This window comes from Scleropages formosus, chromosome 1 (assembly GCF_900964775.1).
Source record: "Scleropages formosus chromosome 1, fSclFor1.1, whole genome shotgun sequence".
In the NCBI taxonomy this organism is placed as follows: Eukaryota; Metazoa; Chordata; class Actinopteri; order Osteoglossiformes; family Osteoglossidae; genus Scleropages; species Scleropages formosus.
This window is the reverse complement of record NC_041806.1, coordinates 8,509,721-8,532,068: the sequence shown is the minus strand read 5'-3', so window position 1 is coordinate 8,532,068 and position 22,348 is coordinate 8,509,721. Positions and strand designations below refer to the sequence as shown.

The 22,348-nt window shown below is 45.9% G+C and overlaps 1 protein-coding gene across 1 annotated transcript in view; it reads right to left on the bottom strand.

Annotated features, from left to right (window-relative positions):
* LOC108934816 (sodium- and chloride-dependent creatine transporter 1-like) overlaps window positions 1-1,869 on the bottom strand; it is a 33,189-nt gene extending 31,320 nt beyond the window's left edge. Inside the window, exon 1 of the mRNA XM_018752941.2 lies at window positions 905-1,869. Within this exon, the coding sequence (XP_018608457.1) occupies window positions 905-1,211 (307 nt within the window). The 5' untranslated portion in view covers window positions 1,212-1,869. The remainder of the gene's footprint in view (window positions 1-904) is intronic.
* Window positions 1,870-22,348: the final 20,479 nt, after the last annotated feature.

Genomic DNA, 22,348 nt, shown 5'->3' with positions numbered 1-22,348 from the left:
GAAGCGCTCTTCTGCATTCTTGATTCTATTACCAATAAACGTGTTTTTTTTTTTTTGGCATTGAACAATTAAAGCGACGTCCACCACCCTTCACCTCTTGTACCTGCACGCGGGCCATGAACGTGCAACGTCACCCCGCTCGAGGTGGCAGTGCGTTATAAGTATAAATATAGTATACCGCAGTGATTTTACCAAGATGACAGCAGAAAAAAAGAACAGTATTAATGCATGATGTTGGACGACAGAAACAGACTTCGACAGGACCAATTGACAGGATTAACCTTGGAGGATGAGCAACACTAGATTTACTGACAAATACAGTGTCGTTTAAAGCTGAAAAGGTGGGGGTGCCGAAGAGCGGGACGCTCAGAATCAGCGGGAGATATTCCCAAGGTCATGGTCCACATGGGATACAGTGATTTTGTGCCGTTCCTTGGATTGGTTTATTTTTGTGAGCCAGTCAGATTTACATGACCTCATTTCTAACAGCACTTAGAATGTGCTGTAAGTAATTACATTTGTATTTTATCTTGGTTTCTTCAAATCCCACACCTGTACTCTGTAGTCCGAAGTCTTCAGCGACACTCTAGTCTAGATGATTTTTTAACTACCGGAAGGTCTGTTGATCGAATCCCACCCTTAATCAAAGTATTTGCCCTGCTCTGATACAGTAATAACACCCTGTATCATGTCATGTCGCATTGGACAAAGACCGTGCGAACTCTGATAAATAAAAACTAGAGCAAGTTATTTTCTTGCACTGATTCGCGCATCCTCAGCACCATCACGTGACCCACATGATCGCATGCCGTATAAGTGTGATTTTGGAAGCACTTTCTCAGTTCTACGGACAGCCCGCAGCTGTCCTCGTGCCGCCCACAGGTTTCCTCCCAGCGTAACTCACCTCCACCATTCTTGTAGCACAAGTACGGGAAACGCCACACGTTGCCGAGTCCCACGGCAAATCCCACGCAGGACATGATGAAGTCCATCTGCCTGGCCCATGTCTCTCGTTTGGGGTAGCCCAAATTGTCCACCTGGCTACTGCCTCCAGGTGCGGCTCCTGTCGCGGGTGCGCAGGTGCCCACCAGCAGGCTCCCGTTGACACCTTGATGGCCACTTCCATTGGGGATCAGGTGACACTTCTTGCCCTCGTCTTTCACTATGCTGAGCGCGCCGCTCTCGGTGTCCAGGTCCATTTTCGCCATCATGCCAGGTGTCGGGTGGCCGCTGAACAGCTCTCACCGTCTTCAAAGATCTGAGAAGAGCCTGCTGAGCAGGAGACCGGTGAGAAGGTCTCTCAGAACCAGGAGTGTCAGCAGCAGTCGGTCCCCGACGACAGACAAGAGTCCCACGCCAAAGAGTCCCTTTGTCCTGCTGCCTGGAGTCGCGTCCCCGACCGACGTGAGCAGGATCGAGTCCTTGTACTTATTATTATTATAGGGTTACTTTTCTCTGTCTTTTTACTCTCAAATGTCAGATGCTGAAATAGATTGGATTCCAGGCGACAAAAGGACGGCTGGTGAAGAATGAATGGATGGCAGGTTTTGAAAGGAAAAAAGAAAATAAAACGAGGAAAAGAAGGAGACGCCCACCAAAAAAATGGATAAACCGATCTGGACACCACCTTCAAAAACAATCCACGAAACACTTAAATGTGAGTCTGAAGAATCGCATGGGAACGTATCTGTCAAAGAGGAGCCGAGAGGAGACGGGAAGCGAAGCTCTGAGCTCTGTCCTCGGTCGGTCTGATGCTCTCACATTCACCTCTCTGTCCCTCAGAAACGCCTAGACCATCCTGGTGAGCAGAAGCTCGTCCACAGAAAGCAGTACGTGTCTCTCGTGCGCGTGTCCGCCCTCTGCGCGCCGTGCGGCCGGTCAGTGACGGAGCGGCTCCGCTCGGGCTTTAAAAGGCTCCTTGCGGAGAACACGTCACTGGTAACTCATCCCTCCCCCTTCCTCCTTAAGGACACACAGTCACACAGTGACACACACACAGTGACACGCGCACACACACACACACACACACTGGAGTACGTGAAGGCAGTGCGATCCCATTGACTCACATCATCTCCTCTCGCCCTGCCGCCCTCTATTACTCTCTTTCGCCTCCATTGTGTTCTCCTTCTCCCTTCCAGATTCCAATGAAACGTACAGCTACACCAGTGTGAAAGACGTTATTATTCCATTTAATCTCGTTTCATTCTTCTCTCTGTTACGTGGCCACCAGACAGACACAAATTACTACTGAATAGCGTGCTATGGGTTTGCGCTGTAGCCCGCAGTAGGACGGATGTGTTAAACAAATAAAGTTATGATGTCGCCGATAAACGTTACTTACTATCTCCAGAGGCAAGAGCTGAAAATGACCATTGTTACTACCCCGTCCCTGTGGTCTAAATACTGCATCACTATGTCCTGTTAGCTTATTATTATACATTTATTTAGCGGACACTTTTCTCCAAAGCGACTTCCAGTGAACTCTATCTACGTAGTGCTATCAGCCCACGGCTTATTCACCAAGGTAACTTACACTGCTAGATACACTGGGTCACTCATCTATACATCAGTGGAACACACACTCTGTCACTCACACACTATGGGTGAACATGAACAACATATCTTTGGACTGTGGGAGGAAACCAGAGCACCCGGAGGAAACCCATACAGACGAAGGGGAGAACATGCAAACTCAACATTGACTGAGTGGGAATCGAACCCACGCTCTCTCCCACCACCCAAACACTGTGAAACAGCAGTACTACTCGCACCGTACCAATATATATATAAGAAGCCAGTGGAGAGATTATGAAGCCATCATGTACTATGTTCTTACTGTCATTCACAAGTCATACATGGTGTTACACTATATAAATGCCTCCATACGATAGTGAGCACACATGCCCTCTCACTATGTGTTGAGCAGCACAGGTGACAAAAATAGCTTCACTTTATATAAAATACCGCAAAAGCTAGATCTAAAACTGGACTACAAATGCAACACAGGAGTTATTTGGGTTGAATTACCTTCAGCTAAATTTTGCACCTGCTTGGAGCTGTTCTACTGTACTTTTATATGAGTACTTGATGCCCAGCTCATCTTACCAAATCATCTTTGAGATCAACATGAGTATTGTGTATCATGCCAATGTGAAAAAAACACATCCCACTGCAAGATTACATTAGTATTTGTCAGAAGGGGGTTTTACTAGACAGCAGCAAATGCTGGTATGAAGGTTTCAGCTTTTGGCCTCAGAGCCTCCACGTCTGAATCGCTTGTCTTGCCGTAGTACCGTCAACTAAGAAATGTTCCCTGACTTGCACCAGTTATATATAGTAAGCCACTTTGAAAGAAGGCATCAGCCAAATGAATAAATGCAGGTGAATAAGACTGCCTAGGTCTCCCGGTGCTCTGAAGCCACAGACTTGCTGACTCCATGTTATTTTACTTCAGGTATAAGACATGTTTTTCAGTAATCTACATTTGAAGTTATTCCACCTACACTATATGCCCCAGGCTCTTTTGAACACACACACACACACACACACACACACACACACACACACACACATTGTCTGAAACTGCTTGTCCCAAGTGGGGTTGTGGCAAGCCGGAGCCTAACCCGGCAACACAGGGTGTAAGGCTGGAGGAGGAGGGGCACACCCAGGACAGGACGCCAGTCCATCACAATGCACCCCATGCAGGACTCAAACCCCAGACCTGCCGGAAAGCGGGACCTGGCCAAATCCTCTGCACCACCACACCCCCCTGCAGATGAACAGTTCATGTTAATGCACACACACACACATATTCTCTGAACCGCTCGTCCCAGACAGGGTCACGGGGAACCGGAGCCTACCCGGCAACACAGGGCGTAAGGCCAGAAGGGGAGGGGACACACCCAGGACGGGACGCCAGTCCGCCGCAAGGCACCCCAAGCGGGACTCGAACCCCAGACCAACCAGAGAGCAGGACCCGGTCCAACCCACTGCACCACCGCGCCCCTGTTCATGTTAATTTTTTTAGGATATTATATTTTCACTTTCACTCTGTACTTTACATTTCATGACCAAAGTTATGTCACATAAAAGTGAAAATATTCTTTAGACAATGGAGTGATATCTCGTTACTTTCTCGGGGGGAGGGGGTTGTCAAAAATGTCAGCAATAGTCCTAATACTATAGTACTAATAGTACAAGAGTTATGCACGGGCTTGCTTGAACACTGGGAGGACAGTTTCATTGAAGTCAATGTGTCAGCATTCCTTATTTAATGCAACTTAGAAGACTTTATTGATAGGGGGGTCTTCAGCAAGGGGGGTCTTCAGCGAGGGGGGTGCGGTGGTGCAGTGGGTTGGACCAGGTCCTGTTCTCCTGTGGGTCTGGGGTTCGAATCCCAGTTGGGGTGCCTTGCGACGGACTGGCGTCCTGTCCTGGGTGCATCCTCTCCCTCTCCTGCCCTGTGTCCTCTGTTGCCGGGCTAGGCTCCGGCTCCTCACGACCCTGTATGGGACAAGCAGTTCAGATGATGTGTGGGTCTTCAGCGCCACCTATCAATAAGGTCTTCTAAGTTGCATTAAATACAGTATTATGCTGAAATATCTTCATGATAATTAAGATCAATAAAGACTGTGGTACTGGTTAAAAAATATGGTAAGGATATTATACAAAATTGTTCATTCTAGTAGGACAATTCAACTCTAAGCCTTAGTAATAAACTAGTTAGGTAACTATAACCTGTGATTGCAGCGCACTACTTGCTCAGCTCTAAAAACCATAAAGTTAATTTACACATTTAATTACTCTTTGCAATGTTCAACAATATTGAAAAGTTGTAATAATGTGTTTCTCGCTGCTGGATTACGTGGTCTGGTGACTAATGCTAAAACACTTTCCAGCTGTACTGTGACTCCCAAGTGTACCGTGGGGCCAATACAACGTAGGGAGAGGAGTGTGCATTTTTAGTCACGAAAAAATTTAATAGGTTAATGGTTAGTAAAAGCTTGGGGGCTGTGCTTTTCTGGAAAATGAAATCGGTAACATTTTAAAATAAATGTCCTATATAGAATCCTATTATAATCCTACCATAAACAAACAATCCTATTAAGGAGGACAGTTTTACTTGCTTCACATGTGTGGGAGAACATGCCCCCACCTCTTGCCCCCTGTCTTCTACACTGTTGACCACAGTCTGTGTTGCTGCATTTAATTGGGAGGTGTCAGGACCCAGGCTGAAGGCCTGTGTGATGCACATATTAGCTTTTGATGGAAGGGGCTATAATAATGATCATAATGACTTGACATAGGGACCTTGGACAACTATTCATGAAAATTGCCTTTTGTGTAGGAGACTGTGTTCAACGGGGTCCTCCAGGCTGATCCTGGGAGAGTCACTGCATTAACTGCATTTTGGCATTATTGTTATTCTGCTAAATTGTGGCCAGCAGCACGTTTTTTATTGTTTCAATTACAGATTTAGGCTGCTAGCTCCAATTTTTTTCTCTAGATGACTGGGTTTTGTCTTTTCACCAGTCTTTAACCTATTTGAAATGAGCTCATCAGAAGAATGACCATCCTGTTATCATTGGATCTTGTGGTCACAGGAAATGAGGGTTTAAGTCTTTTTCTTAGGTTAAATATTAAGGCAACAAGGGGGTGCGGTAGCGCAGCAGGCTTGGCTGGGTCCTGCTCTCTGGTGGGTCTGGGGTTCGAGTCCCGCTTTGGATGCCTTGTGATGGACTGGTGTCTCATCCTGGGTGTGTCCTTTCCCCCTCCAGCCTTACGCCCTGTGTTGACAGGTTAGGCTCCAGCTCACTGCGTCCCCGCTCGGGACAAGCGGTTTCGGCCAGTGTGTGTAAACGTTAAGGCTGCAGTTTAACAGTCCATGCTTGGACTTCTTACAACGGCAGTGAAATCCTACAGAACTTGGAATGAGGCTAGATGATAAAGCTCTTCTCTATAACGTAATCAGTTCAATCTTGCCCCTTCCCCCCATTGCAATGCTTGTTATTCATAGAAAAACAGCTGCAAACCCTATTGTACTTTGTAAGGATGAAAAGGAAGGAGGTGGACTGCGGCAAGCAATGAAGTGGAAAGAATAGAGAATTCATTGTGCCTCGGATGCTATTAGCATGTGGATGTAACTTTTTCTCAAAGCCATATGGTGCGATGTCTGGCACTCTTCCATGGAGTGGATGGAGTTCTGTTACGACGGCTGCTGCACGTTTAGCTGCTCTAAGTTTAGTCCACTCTGGACCTTGTGACTTAAGGACAGCTGCCCTGGAATGGTTACAACCCATTTTTTTTTTATAGCACATTGGAAATGGTGACAGTTCTGGATCACATGACGCCATCTCCCTCATCTAACTTTCTTGTATGCATTTAACATGCCATTGTTTCCCAGACACACGAAATCCAGAAAATCCATTATCCTGTAGTTATCTTATATCAGTTTAATAATAGTATGAGTACGTCTATCAAGTGTCACTTCGTCTTAAAGTCTTTTCAAAGACAGATCGTGATTGCAGTGATGAGTCTACATGTTTTACTGAAAGATATGATTGCACAGGGGAAACCTGTGGTCGGTTGTGAAGAAAAATCTTAAAAAGGTTTGACATTCTGTAACATGGAGAGCACAGAGCTGATATATCCAGGTTTCGATTCATTTGCAATTCTAATGAAAAATTCTAATAAAAAGCTAGGAGCAGGATTATCAGGAATTCAAGATGCAGAGGACAGGTAGAACATTATATCAGTTGTAAATGTTGAGTGTACAGGTTTGGCAAGAGTTTGCTAAGCCATGTCCAAGTCATTTTATAGGCTAAAATCAGGCTGACGGATACAGGTGCCTCTAAGTACAGGCTTTCTGTTGTATAACAAAAGCTCCTTTTATAGGAATTTGGACTTATGAGCAAATGTAGTTTGTACTGTAGAATTTGCATAATGAGCTATCAACTCAGGCCCCGGCCAAACCCACTGTGCCACCGCATCACCCCCCCCCCCCCCCGTCTATAACTATCAAAATAATTTTTCGACTCTCAGTGATGTACAAAAAATAAAAATAAAATGTAAATGTGGTGAGTTCCTCAGTGGCACTTCAGTAAATTTAAGTCCCCATTGTGCTGCATTAAACATTTGTGGTTAGGAAGTGTTGCAGCCACCCTTGGTTTCTCGCACCCTTCTTGCTCATGGGAACAATTAGCTGGGCCCCTATGGGTCTACAGGTGGAGTCACACTAATACTGTACACCATGCATGGCTTTGTCGACCTGACAGCGGAGGGAACAGGCACTCAAGACACACTGGCGCCCCATATCACAGTCACTTTGCAACCCAAACCAGGAATCAACAGTATGCAGAATAGCATTTTCCCAATGGTGTTCTATTGCCTACTGAAGCTTGCAGCCACTGGGGGAGGTGTTTACTTGTGTTTCTCCCCCGAGTTGATGTGTGTGACATGCTTTGATATGGATATACAAGAACTACATACAGTAATTGGTTAAATTAGTTGAAAATGACAGTGGGATAAAAATTTGTACTAATAATAAGAATTTTTACCATTATGATCTGAGTCACATGAGTCTGCTGACTCCTTCATCACATCATCACAAGAGTCTGAGTATGGCAAAAGATTGTGAAAATACAGACAAATACCCCTGTTTCCAGAAGTCAGGAAGGGCTGTCTGGGAGACTGTCTGCCTTTATTTCTATTCAAACTGGTGTCCAGGTCTTAATGACTTTAAGGTCCCAGTATATTGTGCTTTAGAAAAGTCCTTAACTTGAATTGCTGCAGTAATGTATTTGGTTGTATGAACAGATATGATGTTAAGATGTTTTTCACAAAAGTGATGCAATAATACCAGAGGGTTTTACATCAAAGTACTTCCCTTTAAAAGGGGTGTGGTGGCGCAGTGGGTTGGACCAGGTCCTGCTCTCCAGTGGGTCTAGGGTTCGAGTCCCGCTTGGGGTGCCTTGCGATGGACTGGCGTCCCGTTCTGGGTGTGTCCCCTCCCCCTCCGGCCTTACGCCCTGTGTTGCCGGGTAGGCTCCGGTTCCCCGTGACCCTGTATGGGACAACCGGTTCTGAAAATGTGTGTGTGTGTACTTTGCTTTACTAGAGGCAATAAACTGTTGACTATAAGAAAAAATATTTTTTTTTGAGTGGTAACAAAAAGCAGCAATGACAGTCTCTTTTCTATTGCCCCATCCTGAGGAACTTCTATTGCTTCAATATTTGAACAAATGCAACTAAGTGATTTAGTAACCCTGACTGGGAGCCTTCAACAGCAGCATCTGACAACAGAGCTTTACCATAAGGACACTAAACTCATCATAAAAACAACTAAAGAATATGACTAGCAAATTATGTCTACTTGCAGCTCATACATTACGCCATGTGTGGGACTCCAGAGCATTTCAAAGAGCAGGAAAGGGTGGTGGCAGAAAGGCAGGAAATTGTCCTATGGAAGGTCACACTGTGCTGGGCCCAAAGGAGCATGTGTCATGTGAGGCTTGTCCACTTCATCTACATGTTGGAGCTCCAGGCAGCAGCAGCTGTTAGTGTCAGGACACACATGCCCACAGAGAGGGCATAAAATGTTTTATAAATGTCTTACTTCAGAGCTACCATGATCATGTACTGTACTCAGCTACATAATAATATATATAATAATATTTCCATATTATTATATATAATAATAAATAAGAAAATAAATAAATAATAATACTACTACCACTATTATTATTATTATTATTATTATTATTATTTTTATTATTATTATTATCATTATTATTAATAATAAGAATAATAATAAGAAGAAGAAGAAGAAGAAGAAGAAGAATACAGCACGTAATAGACATAAAAAGTTCAGCATCAATGACTTCAGGTTTTGTTTCCAAATATTTGCTGGAATTTAATTGGCTGTGAAATCACAGCATTTTAGCAAAATGCTCTTAGAAGCCAAACACATTTACATTATAAACACATATTACATTTGGACTAGATTTTATGTTTGTTTATCTTTGTGTTAAAGTCTTTGGAAATATCTGTTTGATATGTGATATGTTGACGGGGGTGCGTTGGCGCAGTGGGTTGGACCACAGTCCTGCTCTCTGGTGGGTCTGGGGTTCAAGTCCCGCTGGGGGTGCCTTGCGACGGACTGGCATCCCGTCCTGGGTGTGTCCCCTCCCCCTCCGGCCTTACGCCCTGTGTTACCGGGTAGGCTCCGGTTCCCTGTGACCCCGTATGGGACAAGCGGTTCAGAAATGTGATATGTTTGATATTCCCCTCTATCCACCTGATATTATTAGTCAGCGGATCTTGGTAAGTATATGCCGTGATACACGCAATGATGGGATATTGGGATGCCAGTACATTTGTAAACACGATATTACTCAAGCAAAAGTTCTGGTGCTTTTATAAAAGCATTTACTCAAAGTATCTATTCAAACATATACTTGACTAAAAATATAGTGTTCTGTAAGAAACTATTGAAGTAAAGATACTTTGTTTCAAAGTATGCTTTTTAATGTTCTGTACCACTAGTAATGTTAACAGTTTAAAGAAACACTTGCCCTCATAGTACAAATGGTCAAGTTATATGTTTTCACTTCAGAGATGCAAATATTTATATTGTTAAATTTCTTTAAAATTTTATTTTAATTTCTCACAACATTTGTCAGTTATGGGTAACTTTTAATTTTCACCCAAAAACATTAGTTCCAGAACTCTTGAAGTTGATACCTCAAATGTATTAAAATTTCAGTTTAAAAAATTAATTTAATTCCTCTAAATATTTGGCGGTGCAAGTACTCCTCTAAGAGCTATCCCTTTCAGTTGGAAAATGGAGGTTTTTCATATTTTATAGATTCTTTGTCATCCCCTGCCCTTGTTCAGCTGCTCTATTCAACACTAACTAGGAAGGTTACAGTAGATTTGTCTGTAAGAACCTGTCTGCTTTAAAAAATTAATGTATTATGATTAATGTTGTACCTTGTTTCCTTTATTTATTTATATGTTGAATTTGCTGTAAAAAAGGTATACCTACCTTGGATTCTGGATTTGTCTGGTACAATAAAAAGCCCAGTATAAAATTTCCTGTTTTTTTTCCAAACTATTCAGACTAATACAAATGTGTACACATTCACTGCAATGCACACACACACACACACACACACACACACACACACACACACACAGAGTTTTTGAGCCACTTGTCCTTCCCAGATTGTGGCAATCTGGGGCCTATCCTAGAATCACTGGGCATCACTTTGGCCCAGGTGGGCATCTCACACAGTCAGCCAACACAACCTTCTCTGCTCTGGTAAAGCATCTGACAGTCGCCCTGTTTCTACACTGCTTTTACTGGGAGGAGGGCAGTGACATGTAATGGCTGGGCACACCTCTAGTTAGTTAGATTATGAAAGACATCAGGGGCAGAGTGAAAATCTGGAGGGACAGTAACCACCCCAGCCACGCTCCAGTACAGGCCCTGGGTGACATGCAGAGAGAATGTGACCAAATAACCTCTCAAATTAGCCTTCTGATAGCAGTGAAGTGATTTGCCCTCAGCCTGAGAATTGTCATCAAGCACTTCCTCAATTGACAGAACACACACAAACACACACACACACACACACACACACACACACACTGACTGAAGCTGCTTGTCCCGAGTGGGGTTGTGAAGAGCCAGAGCCGAACCTTGCAACACAGGGCGCAGGGCTGGAGGGGAAGGGGACACACCCAGGACAGGACGCCAGTCCATCACAATGCACCCCAAGTGGGACTCAAACCCCAGACCCACCAGAGAGCAGGCACAGGCCAATGAAACAGACATAGCATATGATTTTGTTTTTTTTACATGAACAGGCCATCTGACAGTGTAGTGTTTAGAGCTGCTGCCTTTGAGTCTAAAGGTTGCTGGTGCAAATCTCATCTACTACTGTAGCAGCCATGAGCAAGGTACTTACTCTAAATTTCACCGGTAAAATCATCTAGCGCGAGATAGCTTAACATTGAATGCGGCTTTGGAGAAAAGCATCAAAATGAATAAATATTTCATGAAATGGGTCACTGATGCCTGGGCAGAGAATGTTACCATATTTAGCAAAGGTAGTAATGTAACACAATCTAAAACAACGAAACTTGCTTGAGGATTTTGTGCTTCCCTTCGGGAGTCAGGATTCTACCATATCCATGTCATATTGTCAGAAAATGGCCTTAGATACATCATTGTTTTTGTTTTGAGTGATTCATCATCATACCTATCATCATCATCATACATCGTATTTGCATACTGCAAAATTTACTCATTCCAGAAATTTACAGTTTTTTCAAATGAAAAGGAATGCCAGGACTGACCCTTGAATCCTCCTGTCTGGGGTGCCAGGCCAGAAGGGGGGGCGGGACACACCCCAGACAGGACGCCAGTGTGTTGCAAGGCACCCCAAGAAGGACTCGAACCCCAGACCTGCCAGAGAGCAGGACCCAGCCAAGCCCACCCCATCACTGCGTCACCGCGCCCCCAAGAATATACATAGGTCAATTTGACTAATCAGCTAATTAAAAATGTCATGTACCTCTAGTGTTCAGATGACTCTAATCTGTCCTCCCCAATATTTGGGTATACCTCCTCCGAGTACTGTTGCAAATATTTCTCAAGGCGGGTGGAGTAAGTGCTGTTGAGTCCAATTTGATAGCAAGCACTGGTGGGGTTTTTCTTGGTAAGGGAAAGTATGGTAATGATTTTCTATTGACTTTTTCCATACATGTCTTAAGGTTACGAATATGGAGAGAACTTCCACTTGAAAGAGAAGCACAGGAGCTGTGAGGCACTTGCATTTTCCACTGTGTCACCTGATGGTTACCCCAGCGTTTTACAAGTTTCGATGTCGTTCGCAACAGTGATAAAAATGGAAAATACACATCCTATTTTGAATTTTTCTGAAATATGTACCATTAATTTGCTTGCAGCTTTTCTGTGATGAATTTTACATAGAAATAAAGTCCTCATTTTATTAATTAGTAGAATATTTTACATTTTAAACTTGTTGGAATACTAATCATCTAGGGCACTCACTAACACATACAGAACATATTTCTCACAAAAATCTATTATTTCAATTATTTGTCCCCAGAAATGTGTAAATGTTTTACTCTACATTGGGGGGGGTGACACAGTGGGCTTGGCTAGGGCCTGCTCTCTGGTGGGTCTGGGGTTCAATTCCTGCTTGAGGTGCTCTGCCAATGGATTGGTGTCCCGTCCTGGGTGTGGCCCCTCCCCCTCCAGCCTTGCACCCCACGCTGCCGGGCTAAGCTCTCTCCTACCCAGGAGTTGCACAGGGTGAGAGGCGCCGGGTGGGTGTGGGGATACTCACAAGCCACTGGTTGGCTGCCATACAGTTGGAGTTTGTCTTGGTGGACGAGAGGGTCACCTCAATATGACCAGAGGTTGCAGCGAGGAAAATTCTGACTGATGCGTATGCTTATGTACCAAACAGCAGTTCAGCGCGTTAAACCTTCTTGGAGAGAATGGGTGGGGTTCTGGACAGGGCCCAACCTACAGACTTGATAGTCCTGCTGGGGCACTTCAACACTCATGTTGGCAGTGAATGAAAAATCTGGAGTGGGGTGATTGGGAAGAACAGTTTGCCTGATATAATCCCGAATGGTGAAATGTTATTGGACTTTTGTGCTGGCCATGGTTTGTCCATAACAAACACCATGTTCGAACACAAGGATGCTCATAAGTGTACTTGGTACCAGAGCTACTTGGGTCAAAGGTCAATGATTGACTTTGTAGTCATTTCATCTGACTTGAGGCAACATGTTCTGGACACTCAGGTGAAGAAAGGTGCTGAGCTGTCGACCGATCACCATCTGGTGGGGAGCTGGATCAGATGGTGGGGAAAACTGACAGACAGACCTGATATACCCAAGCATATAGTGAGTGGATGCTGGGAACGACTGTCGGAAGACCCTGTCCAGAATGATTTTAACTCCCACCTCCGTGAGAACTTCTCTCACGTCCTGGAGGAGGTAGAAACATTGAGTCTGAATGGACCCTGTTCAAAACCCTCCATTGTGGAAGCAGCCAGGCACAGCTGTGGCCAAGAGCTTGTTGGTGCCAGTCACGGCAGTAACCCAAGAATCTGCTGGTGGACACCGGGGGTGAGGGAAGCTGTCAAGCAGAAGAAGGAGGCCTTGAGGGCCTGGTTGGCTCAGGGGACTCCTGACTCAGCTGATACGTACTGGCAGGCAAAAAGGCGGCAGCAGCTGCGGTTGCAGAAGCGAAATCTAGAGCATGGGAGGAGTTTGGGGAGGCCATGGAAAATGGCTTTTGGTTGGCCTCAGAGAGGTTCTTGAGATCCATCCAGCAGCTCAGGAGGGGTTGGAAGAACTTCGCTCAAGCTGTGGTCAGCAAAGGTGGAGAAACTCTGACCTCAAATGAGGACATTGTCAGGAGGTGGAATGAGCACTTTGAGGACTCCTAAACGCGAGAGATATGCCTCCCTTACAGGAGTCAGGGCCAGAGGCTTCCGGGGTGTCAGAGTCCATTTCTCTGGTGGAAATCACAGAGGTAGTTAGAAAGCTCCACTGTGGCAAAGCATCAGGAATGAATGAGATTCGCCTGGATCTGTTTAAGGCCCTGGATGTTGTAGAGCTGTCATGGCTGACAGGCCTCTGCATTGTTCCATGGACCTCGGGGACAGTGCCTTTGGATTGGCAAAGTAGGGTGGTGGCCCCTATATTTAAGAAAAGGGACCGGAGAGTGTGTGCCAACTATCGGGGTATCACACTTCTCAGCCTCTCTGGAAAAGTCTATGCCAGGGTGCTGTAAAGGAGGCTCCGGGCAATAGTTGAACCTCAGACTGAAGAGGAACAATTCCCTTTCACAGATAATTGAGTGGGCATGGGAGTTCACTAATCCAGTTGACATGTGTTTTGTGGACTTAGAGAAGGCCTACGACCGTGTTCCCCGAGAAATTTTGTGGGAGGTGCTTCGGGAGTATGGGGTGCTGGGGCCATGACTGCGGGCCATTTGGTCTCCATACACATAGAGCGAGAGCTGTGTCCACATACTCGGCATTAATTCAAGCTCGTTCAACTTGGGTGTTGGACTCCGCCAAGGTTGTGCCTTCTCCCCACTCCTGTTTATGGTTTTCATGGACAGGACATCAAGGTGCAGCTGAGGTTAGGAGGGCTTTCAATGTGGAGGCCGGAAGGTGATGTCTCTGCTATTTGCGGATGATGTTGTCCTTTTGGCACTGTTACATAGATGCCTCCAGCATGCACTGGAACGGTTTGCAGCCGAGTGTGAAGCGGTTGGTAAGAGGATCAGCACCTCCAAGTCTGAATCCATGATTCTCTCATGGAAAAAGATGGCATGCCACCTTCAGGTAAGGGGAGAGAATTTGCCCCAGGTGGAGGAGTTCAAGTATCTTGCAGTCTTATTCACGAGTGAGGGGAGAAAGGAGTGTGAGATTGGCTGCAGACTGGGAGCAGTGGCAGCAGTAATGCAGTCACTGTACTGGACTGAAGTGGTGAAGGAGGAGCTAAGCCATAAGGCAAAGCTCTCTATTTACTGGTCGGTCCACGTGCCTACCCTTATCTATGTTCATGGACTCTGGGTAATAACCGAAAGAATAAGATTGCGGGTACAAGCGGCTGAAATTAATTTTCTCCGCAGGGTGGTGGGACTCACTCTCCGTGACAGGGTGAGGAGTTTGACCATCTAGGAGGAACTCAAAGTAGAGAAGTAGTGACTCTTCCGCATTGAGAGGAGCCAGTTGAGGTGGTTTGGGCATCTGGTAAGGATGGCCCCTGGGAGCATCCTTTTGTGGTATACTAGGCACGGCCAACTGGGACGAGACCCCGAGGTCGGCCCAGGACCCACTGGAGAGACTATATCTCCCAGTTGGTCTACTAGTGGCTGGGGATTCCCGAGGTTGAGCTGGAGGAAGTCGCGAGGGATAGGGACATCTGGGCTTCTCTGCTCTCTCTATTGCCAGTGCAACCCTAGAAGGACTAGATGGCCTAGAAAATGGATGGATGGATACCTTTAACTCATTAACTTTCAATGCAGATTCTTATTATGTTCAAATCAACATAGAACAGAGGGGAGCAGTGGGTTTGGCTTCTGCCTGCTTTCTGGTGGGTCTGGGGTTTGAGTCCTGCTTGGGGTGCCTTGTGATGGACTGGCGTCCCCTCCTAGGTGTGTCCCCTCCTCCTCCAGCCTTGTGCCCTGTGTTGCCAGGTTAGGCTCTGATTTGCCATGACCCTGCTTGGGACAAGCAGTTTCAGACTGTGTGTATGTCAATGCAGAATGCACAGTTTGAGGATTTATGATGATGTAACTGGTTAAAGAGGTCCATCCTAGTGCTCCTTTGATCTGCAATCACACACAGTCCTTTGTATCATAAATCAATCCATCCATAAATGCTTAAAAAAATCAGTCAACATATGGTGTGCTCTCTGCTATCATGATGCATAACTATGGTTCCAAATTGTGGTAAAATTACACATGGTGACAGTAAATATTTTAAAGAAGAGTTTACAGCTGTTTATTTAGCTTAGACTTTTCAGTTGTAGATACGCTGTGCTAAGGTCATGCCTCTGCCTAGTTTCATGAGCTGAGCGTAATAGGGAATTCTGTTTGGATAAATTGACTGCTTATTTTAATGTTCAGCTGAATTTAGCAGAAAGAGGTTAAAGGTAATTTGTATGAGAAATCTCTGTCTTGAACTTATATATTAACTGACTTTAAAGTGAGTACAAAAATACACACACACACATTTTCAGAACCGCTTGTCCCTTACGGGGTCACGGGGAACCGGAGCCTACCCGGCAACACAGGGCGTAAGGCCGGAGGGGGAAGGGGACACACCCAGGACGGGACGCCAGTCCGCCGCAAGGCACCCCAAGCGGGACTTGAACTCCAGACCCACCAGAGAGCAAGAGCCAGCCAAACCCACTGTGCCACCATGTCCCCCTCTATGAGAACTCTCCAAGCTTAAAATAAAGATGCACTGAAGCAGGAAAACTGAGTCTGCATCCTCTTGTCCTACAAACCGGTAAAGTTGTCAAATCACTATTTTTATTTTTTATTATAGGAGACTCCTATATTCACCTAGTTTCATAGCAGGGTATTCTTACTGAAGAAATCCACGGTAAGTTCCTTGATGAAGAGTACTGCACAGTGAGGTGGGTTCTACACTTTGGTCTTTTGATTGCCCACTCTAAGCACTGTAGTACCTGCTGCCCCAGTTACAATTTATACAATATTATTCTATTAGGGAGGGGGTGCGGTGGCGCAGTGGGTTGGACTGCAGTCCTGCTCTCCGGTGGGTCTGGGGTTCAAGTCCCGCTTGGGGTGCCTTGCGGCGGACTGGCGTCCCGTCCTGGGTGTGTCCCCTTCCCTCTCCGGCCTTACGCCCTGTGTTGCCGGGTAGGCTCCGGTTCCCCGTGACCCCGTAGGGGACAAGCGGTTCTGAAAATGTGTGTGTGTGTGTATTCTATTACGCAATACATACATGTGGCCATGTGACAGGGAGGACAGTTGCCCTGTCACAATGTGTTAACCACAAAGGTCACAGGTTTGAATCTCACCTACAGCTGTAGTGCTCTTGAGCAAGGTACTTACCCTAAATTTACATTTTTTTTTTTTTATTTAGCAGACACTTTTCTCCAAAGCAACTTCCAATGGATACTATGTAGTGTTACCGGCCCACACAGCCTACACACCAAGGTGATGTACACTGCTAGATACACTACTTAGACCGGGTCACTCATCCATCCATCAGTGGAACACACTCCCTCTCACTCACACACTATGGGTGAAGCTGAAAAGCATATCTTTGGACTGCAGGAGGGAACCAGAGCACCTGCAGGAAACCCACACAGAGGGAAAACATGCAAATTCCACACAGACTGAGCAGGGATCAAACCCCATGCCCTTTCACACCACACAGGCACTGTGAGAAAGCAGCACTACTCACTGTGCTACCGTGCTGCAGTGCACAGAGCTGCTCCAGTAAATTTACCAAGCTGTATAAATGTGTAAATAACTCCAGGTAGATTAACTTTGGGGGGGGGGGTGCGGTGGTGCAGTGGGTTGGACCGGGTCCTGCTCGCCGGTAGGTCTGGGGTTTGAGTCTCTGCTTGGGGTGCCTTGCGATGGACTGGTGTCTCATCCTGGGTGTGTCCCTCCCTCTCTGTCTTTCTGCCCTGTGTTGCCGGGTTAGGCTCCGGCTCCCCACGACCCTGTATGGGACAAGCGGTTCAGAAAATGTGTGTGTGTGTGTGTGTGTGTGTGTGTGTGTGTGTAACTTTGTAAATTGCTTTGGTGAAAAGTGTTGAATAAATGTAACCCTTGACTTTACTACTGTAAGTTTGTAAGCAGGCAACATGGTGGCACAGTGAGTTGAGCCTTTGTCTCCCAGCCCTGGGGTAGTGTGAGAAGACAGGGGTTCAATCCGCACTCAGTCTGTGTGAAGTTTGCATGTTCTCCCTGTGTATGTATGGGTGTGCTCTGGTTTCCTCCCACAGTCCAGATATATTGTTCAGGTTCCCCCATAGTGTGTGAATGACAGAGAGAGTGTGTTCCACTGATGTATGGGTGAGTGACCCATTGCAAGTAATGTATCTAGCAGTGTAAGTTACCTTGGTGTAAAAGGTGTGTGGGCTGATAACACTACATGGAGTTTATTGAAGGTTATTTTGGAGAAAGCATCTGCTAAATAATTAAATGTAAGTTTGATCTCATTTTGACTTTCAGGGTGTGGCTGTGCTTCCTATGAGGTAGCAGGTAATGTAATGCTTAGAGTTGTGCCTTACCCATGCAGCCCGGGGTTGATTCCAGCCAAGTCCTATAGTAGTGTGCAACAAGGTATTACTTTCATTTACCTTAGTCAAAGAGTAAAGACTCTCCCCCGGCCCTCATTATACATATAACTTTTGAATTTTTTTCTAATAATTTCTTTTCTAATGCCAGTGTACAGTATTGGCATTTTGTTATATTATGTGGATCTTTACCGCCCCCTAAAGCCTTCAACGCTGCAGTACAGTTCAGCAGTGTACTGTACTCACAACATCCACACGCTGCTCAGTCACACACCAACATACTCCCACTGGAATTGTGAGAATTTGACCTTACAAGATGTTTCATTTAATATCCCGAATTCGGCTTATTCATTTACAACAACCAGATTTGTATTTCACGGGCCTCCCGACTTCTGAGCAGAGCGACAATGAAATTTACTGATTTAGCGGGTGATTGGGACAAACAATCAGAATCAGAACGAGCTTTATTGCCAAGTATGTTCACAAATACAAGGAATTTGTCTTGGTGACAGAAACTTCCACAGCACAGACAGAATGACAGTGACAAGACACAGATGAGAAGATAGAATATGTGAATAAAGAATAAAAATATATAAAAATATAAAGTACACAATATACAAAAAATAGTCACTTGACATTATATGTATGTACAGGTATGTTCTATACAAATGCAAGGGAATGTGAGTAAGTAAGAGTAAGACATATGATGTGATAAATAGATATAAATAGCATTGTGTATTGCACTGATTTACTCTCTAGGGGGGATTTAGCTGTTCATGAGGTAGATGGCCTGAGGAAAGAAACTTTTCTTATGCCTGGCTGTCCTGGTGCTCAGTGCTCTGTAGCGCCGGCCAGATGGCAAAGGTTCGAAGAGGAAGTGGCCTGGATGTGAAGGGTCTAGAATGATTTTGCTAGCCCTTTTACTGACTCTGGACGAGTGCAGTTCTTGGAGAGCTGGGGGGGATGTGCCGATGATTCTTCCAGCAGTCCAAACTATCTGCTGTAATCTTTTGAGATCTGACTTCGTAGCTGAGCCGAACCAGACAGTTATAGAGGTGCAGAGGACAGACTGGATGACCGCAGAGTGGAATTGCATCAGCAGCCTCTGTGGCAGATTGAACTTTCTCAGCTGGCGAAGGAAGTACAACCTATGTTGGGTCTTCTTCACAATGGAGTCTATGTGGAGCTCCCTCTTCAGGTCCTGTGAGATGGTGGTGCCCAGAAACCTGAATGACTCCACTGTTACCACAGTGCTGTTCATGATGGCGAGTGGGGATAATGCTGAGGTGTTTCTCCTAAAGTCCACAATCATCTCAACTGTTTTGAGAGTGTTCAGCTCCAGGTTGTTATGACTGCACCAGACAGCCAGCTCTTTAACCTCCTGTCTGTAAGCAGACTCGTCGCCATCCTGAATGAAGCCAATGAGTGTGGTGTCGTCTGCGAACTTCAGGAGTTTGACAGAGGGGTCTTTTGCAGTGCAGTTGTTGGTGTACAGGGAGAAGAGTAGTGGGGAGAGCACACATCCCTGGGGGGCACCAGTACTGATCGTGCGAGTATTGGATGAACATTTTCCCAGCCTCACTAGCTGCTGCCTGTCTGTCAGAAAGTTGGTGATCCACTGACAGATGGAGGTGGGCACAGAGAGTTGGGTTAATTTGGACAGGAGGAGGTGTGGGATGATGGTGTTGAAGGCTGAGCTGAAGTCCACGAACAGGATTCTCGCATAAGTCCCTGGTTTGTCCAGATGTTGCAGGATGTAGTGCAGTCCCATGTTGACTGCATCATCCACAGACCTGTTTGCTCGGTAAGCAAACTGCAGGGGGTCCAGCAAGGGTCCAGTGATGTCCTTCAGGTAGGCCAATGCCAGTCTTTCAAACGCCTTCATGACCACAGACGTTAGGGCAACAGGTCTGTAGTCGTTCAGTCCTGTGATTTTGGGTTTCTTTGGAATGCGGATGATGGTGGAGCGTTTGAAGCAGGAAGGTACTTTGCACAGCTCCAGTGATCTGTTGAAGATCTGTGTGAAGATAGGGGCCAACTGGTCAGCACAGGTTTTTAGGCAGGCCGGTGAGACACCGTCTGGGCCTGGTGCTTTCTTTGTCTTCTGTTTCCTGAAGACCCGACGCACCTCCTTTTCACATACCCAAAGTGTAGGAGGGGGGAAGAGTGGGGTTGCTGGAGGTGTTGGTGGATGCATGGAGAGAAAGTCAGGATGGGTGTGGGGTGTGAAACAGGGTTTCTCAAACCTGCAATAAAACTCATTCAAATCGTCGGCCAGCTGTTGAGTTGACACGGTGCTGGGGGATGGTGTCTTGTAATTGGTGACGTCTTTCAGGCCTTTCCACACTGATGCTGGGTCGTTGGCTGAAAACTGTTTCTTCAGCTTTTCAGAGTAGTTTCTCTTAGCCACTTTGATCTCCTTTGCCAGTGTGTTTTTGGCCTGTTTGTACAAGACCGTCCCCATTCTTGTAGACGTCTTCTTTGGCCTGACGAAGCTGTCTGAGTTTTGCAGTGAACCACGGTTTTTTTGTCATTGTTGTATGTTAAATGAGTCCTGGTGGGGATGCACAAATCCTCACAGAAACTGATATATGATGTTACATGATGGTTATAACGAATAATGATAATAATTATTAACTAATTTTTAGTTAGTTTCCGCTGTAGAGAAAAGCGTGTGCTGAACAAATAAATGTAAATGTAACTGACACTTTTGGTCCAAGGAGAATTACAGTGCTAGACAAGACTGCGCTAAACACCCTGCAATCATTCACATTTATTTTCAGTCATTCGTACATTTGTTACTTATATTGATGTAATATTCTGATAAGAAAGGAGGCAGCATGAACAATGGTTATAATTTCCTGTTCTGGTAAAAACTAAATCGTATTTGTTGCCAACTTGACAACACTGTCTATTTAACAAAATTTGTAGCAGAGATAGGGGGTGCGGTGGCGCAGTGGGTTGGACCACAGTCCTGCTCTCCGGTGAGTCTGGGGTTCGAGTCCCGCTTGGGGTGCCTTGCGACGGACTGGCGTCCCATCCTGGGTGTGTCCCCTCCCCCTCCGGCCTTACGCCCTGTGTTACCGGGTTGGCTCCGGTCCCCCGTGACCCCGTATGGGACAAGCGGTTCTGAAAATGTGTGTGTGTGTGTGTGTGTGTGTGTGTGTGTGTGTGTGTGTGTGTGTGTGTGTGTGTGTGTGTGTGTGTGTGTGTGTGTAGCAGAGATAGATACACTGTTAATCTACCTTTGTCTTCACCCCGTATGCAGCTAGGTAGTTGTTTCTACTGGAGCAATTTAGAGGTAAGAACCTTCCTCAAGGGTACTACAGGCGAAGGTGACACTGGAACCTGTGACCTTTAGGCTCAATGGCAGCTATTCTAATTACTCCACTACTACCAGCTGTCCCCCAGAATAATGGCTGAAAGTAGGATTGAGAACAATAAAATTCGGTGGTACGGTGGCACAGCGAGTAGCGCTGCTGTCTCACAGCACCTGGGTGGTGTGAGAGAACAAGGGTTTGATCCCTGCTAAGTCTGCATGGGTTTCCTCTGGGTGCTCTGGTTTCCTCCCACACTCCAAAGACATGCTGTTCAGGTTCCAGGTTCCTATAGCGTGTGTGAGTGACAGAGAGAGTGTGTTCCACTGATGTATGGATGAGTGACCCAGTGTAAGTAGTGTATCTAGCAGTGTAAGTCACTGCTGTGAATAAGGTGTGTGAGATGGTAACACTACAAAGAGTTAATTGGAAGTCGCGTTGGAGCAACGCGTCTGACAAATAAATGTAAAGGGGCAGACTCTGCCGCAGAGTATATTCGCTGGGTGTGTGTGTGCGCTCCTCCTGACGTTGCCAGTAACGTCACTCACAAGGACCCTTTTAAAACCGTTGCAGAGAGACGCGCTGTCATAGACGCATATAGTGTGTTGAGGACGAGCTTTTGCTCCCGAGGATGGTCTAGGCATTTCTGAGGGACAGAGGAAAGATCGACCGAGGACAGAGCTCAGAGCTTCGCTTCCCGTCTCCTCTCGGCTCCTCTTTGACAGATACGTTCCCATGCGATTCTTCAGACTCACATTTAAGTGTTTCGTGGATTGTTTTTGAAGGTGGTGTCCAGATCGGTTTATCCATTTTTTTGGTGGGCGTCTCCTTCTTTTCCTCGTTTTATTTTCTTTTTTCCTTTCAAAACCTGCCATCCATTCATTCTTCACCCAGCCGTCCTTTTGTCGCCTGGAATCCAATCTATTTCAGCATCTGACATTTGAGAGTGAAAAGACAGAGAAAAGTAACCCTATAATAATAATAAGTACAAGGACTCGATCCTGCTCACGTCGGTCGGGGACGCGACTCCAGGCAGCAGGACAAAGGGACTCTTTGGCGTGGGACTCTTGTCTGTCGTCGGGGACCGACTGCTGCTGACACTCCTGGTTCTGAGAGACCTTCTCACCGGTCTCCTGCTCAGCAGGCTCTTCTCAGACCTTTGAAGACGGTGAGAGCTGTTCAGCGGCCAC